Source organism: Fragaria vesca, unplaced genomic scaffold (assembly GCF_000184155.1).
Source record: "Fragaria vesca subsp. vesca unplaced genomic scaffold, FraVesHawaii_1.0 scf0510025, whole genome shotgun sequence".
NCBI classification, from domain to species: domain Eukaryota; kingdom Viridiplantae; phylum Streptophyta; class Magnoliopsida; order Rosales; family Rosaceae; genus Fragaria; species Fragaria vesca.
In genome coordinates this window covers 1-1,054 of record NW_004440500.1, presented here as the reverse complement: position 1 = coordinate 1,054, position 1,054 = coordinate 1, and the positions used below count along the sequence as shown (strand labels likewise).

The 1,054-nt window shown below is 40.8% G+C and overlaps 1 protein-coding gene across 1 annotated transcript; it reads left to right on the top strand.

The window, feature by feature from the left end:
• Positions 1–166: 166 nt before the first annotated feature.
• Positions 167–792, top strand: LOC101299435 (wall-associated receptor kinase-like 6-like; the record flags this gene model as incomplete). Its single annotated transcript, XM_004309232.1, has 2 exons — positions 167–531; positions 639–792. Coding segments are annotated over 2 exons (519 nt in total), but the record flags the coding sequence as incomplete, so codon positions are not given.
• Positions 793–1,054: the final 262 nt, after the last annotated feature.

Genomic DNA, 1,054 nt, shown 5'->3' with positions numbered 1-1,054 from the left:
AACCTTGAAGGGAGCTACCGCTGTAAAAAAGAGAGCAAAGCTAAGATATATGTTCTAGTAGGTAAGACGATCCATATATCTAGAACACGTACACTAGAGTATGATCTTATATTCTTATTACATTTTACCAATTAATTTTAACTTGAGGGGATTGATGGGTATGTAGGTCTTGCCGCTTGTCTTGGAACGGTTTTGCTACTTCTCGTTGGATTTTTGGGTTACAGAAAGCGGAAAAAATGGAGTGACAGTAAGCTCAAGCGTAAGAATTACGAACGGCACGGAGGATTATTGTTGGAACAGCAATTGTTGTTTGGTGATGTTAATGTTGAGAGAATTAAGGTGTTTGAGTCAAAAGAGTTAGAGAAGTCCACAAACAATTACAGTCGAGATAGAATTCTCGGTAAGGGAGGTCAAGGGACTGTCTACAAAGGAATGTTAGCAGATGGAAGAATCGTTGCTGTAAAAAGGTCCAACATAGTTGATGAAGGCGAAGTTGGACAATTCATTAATGAAATTGTCATTCTTTCACAAGTTAGCCACAGAAATGTGTTTAAGCTATTGGGTTGTTGTTTAGAGACCAAAGTCCCACACTCCCACTCTTGGTTTATGAGTTCATACTCAATGGAACACTTTCTCAGTATATTCAGCATCACAATGAGGAGTTTCCTCTTACGTGGGAAGTACGCTTACGAGTTGCCATAGAAGTTGCAGGAGCTATTTCATACTTGCACTCATCAGCTTCCTCTCCCATCTACCATCGTGACATTAAGTCTTCAAACATACTCCTGGACGGTAAGTTTAGAGCTAAAGTTGCCGATTTCGGAACATCAAGATCAGTAGCCATAGGCAAAACACATCGAACCATGACAAATGTACAAGGCACATTTGGTTATTTGGATCCGGGGTACTTTCAATCTAGCCAGTTTACAGACAAAAGTGACGTTTATAGTTTCGGGGTGGTTCTTGCTGAGCTCTTGACCGGACGAAAACCAATTTTTCAGAGGACGCCACAAGAACCCACGAGTCTTGCAACTTATTCCTCGAGTCCATGGAA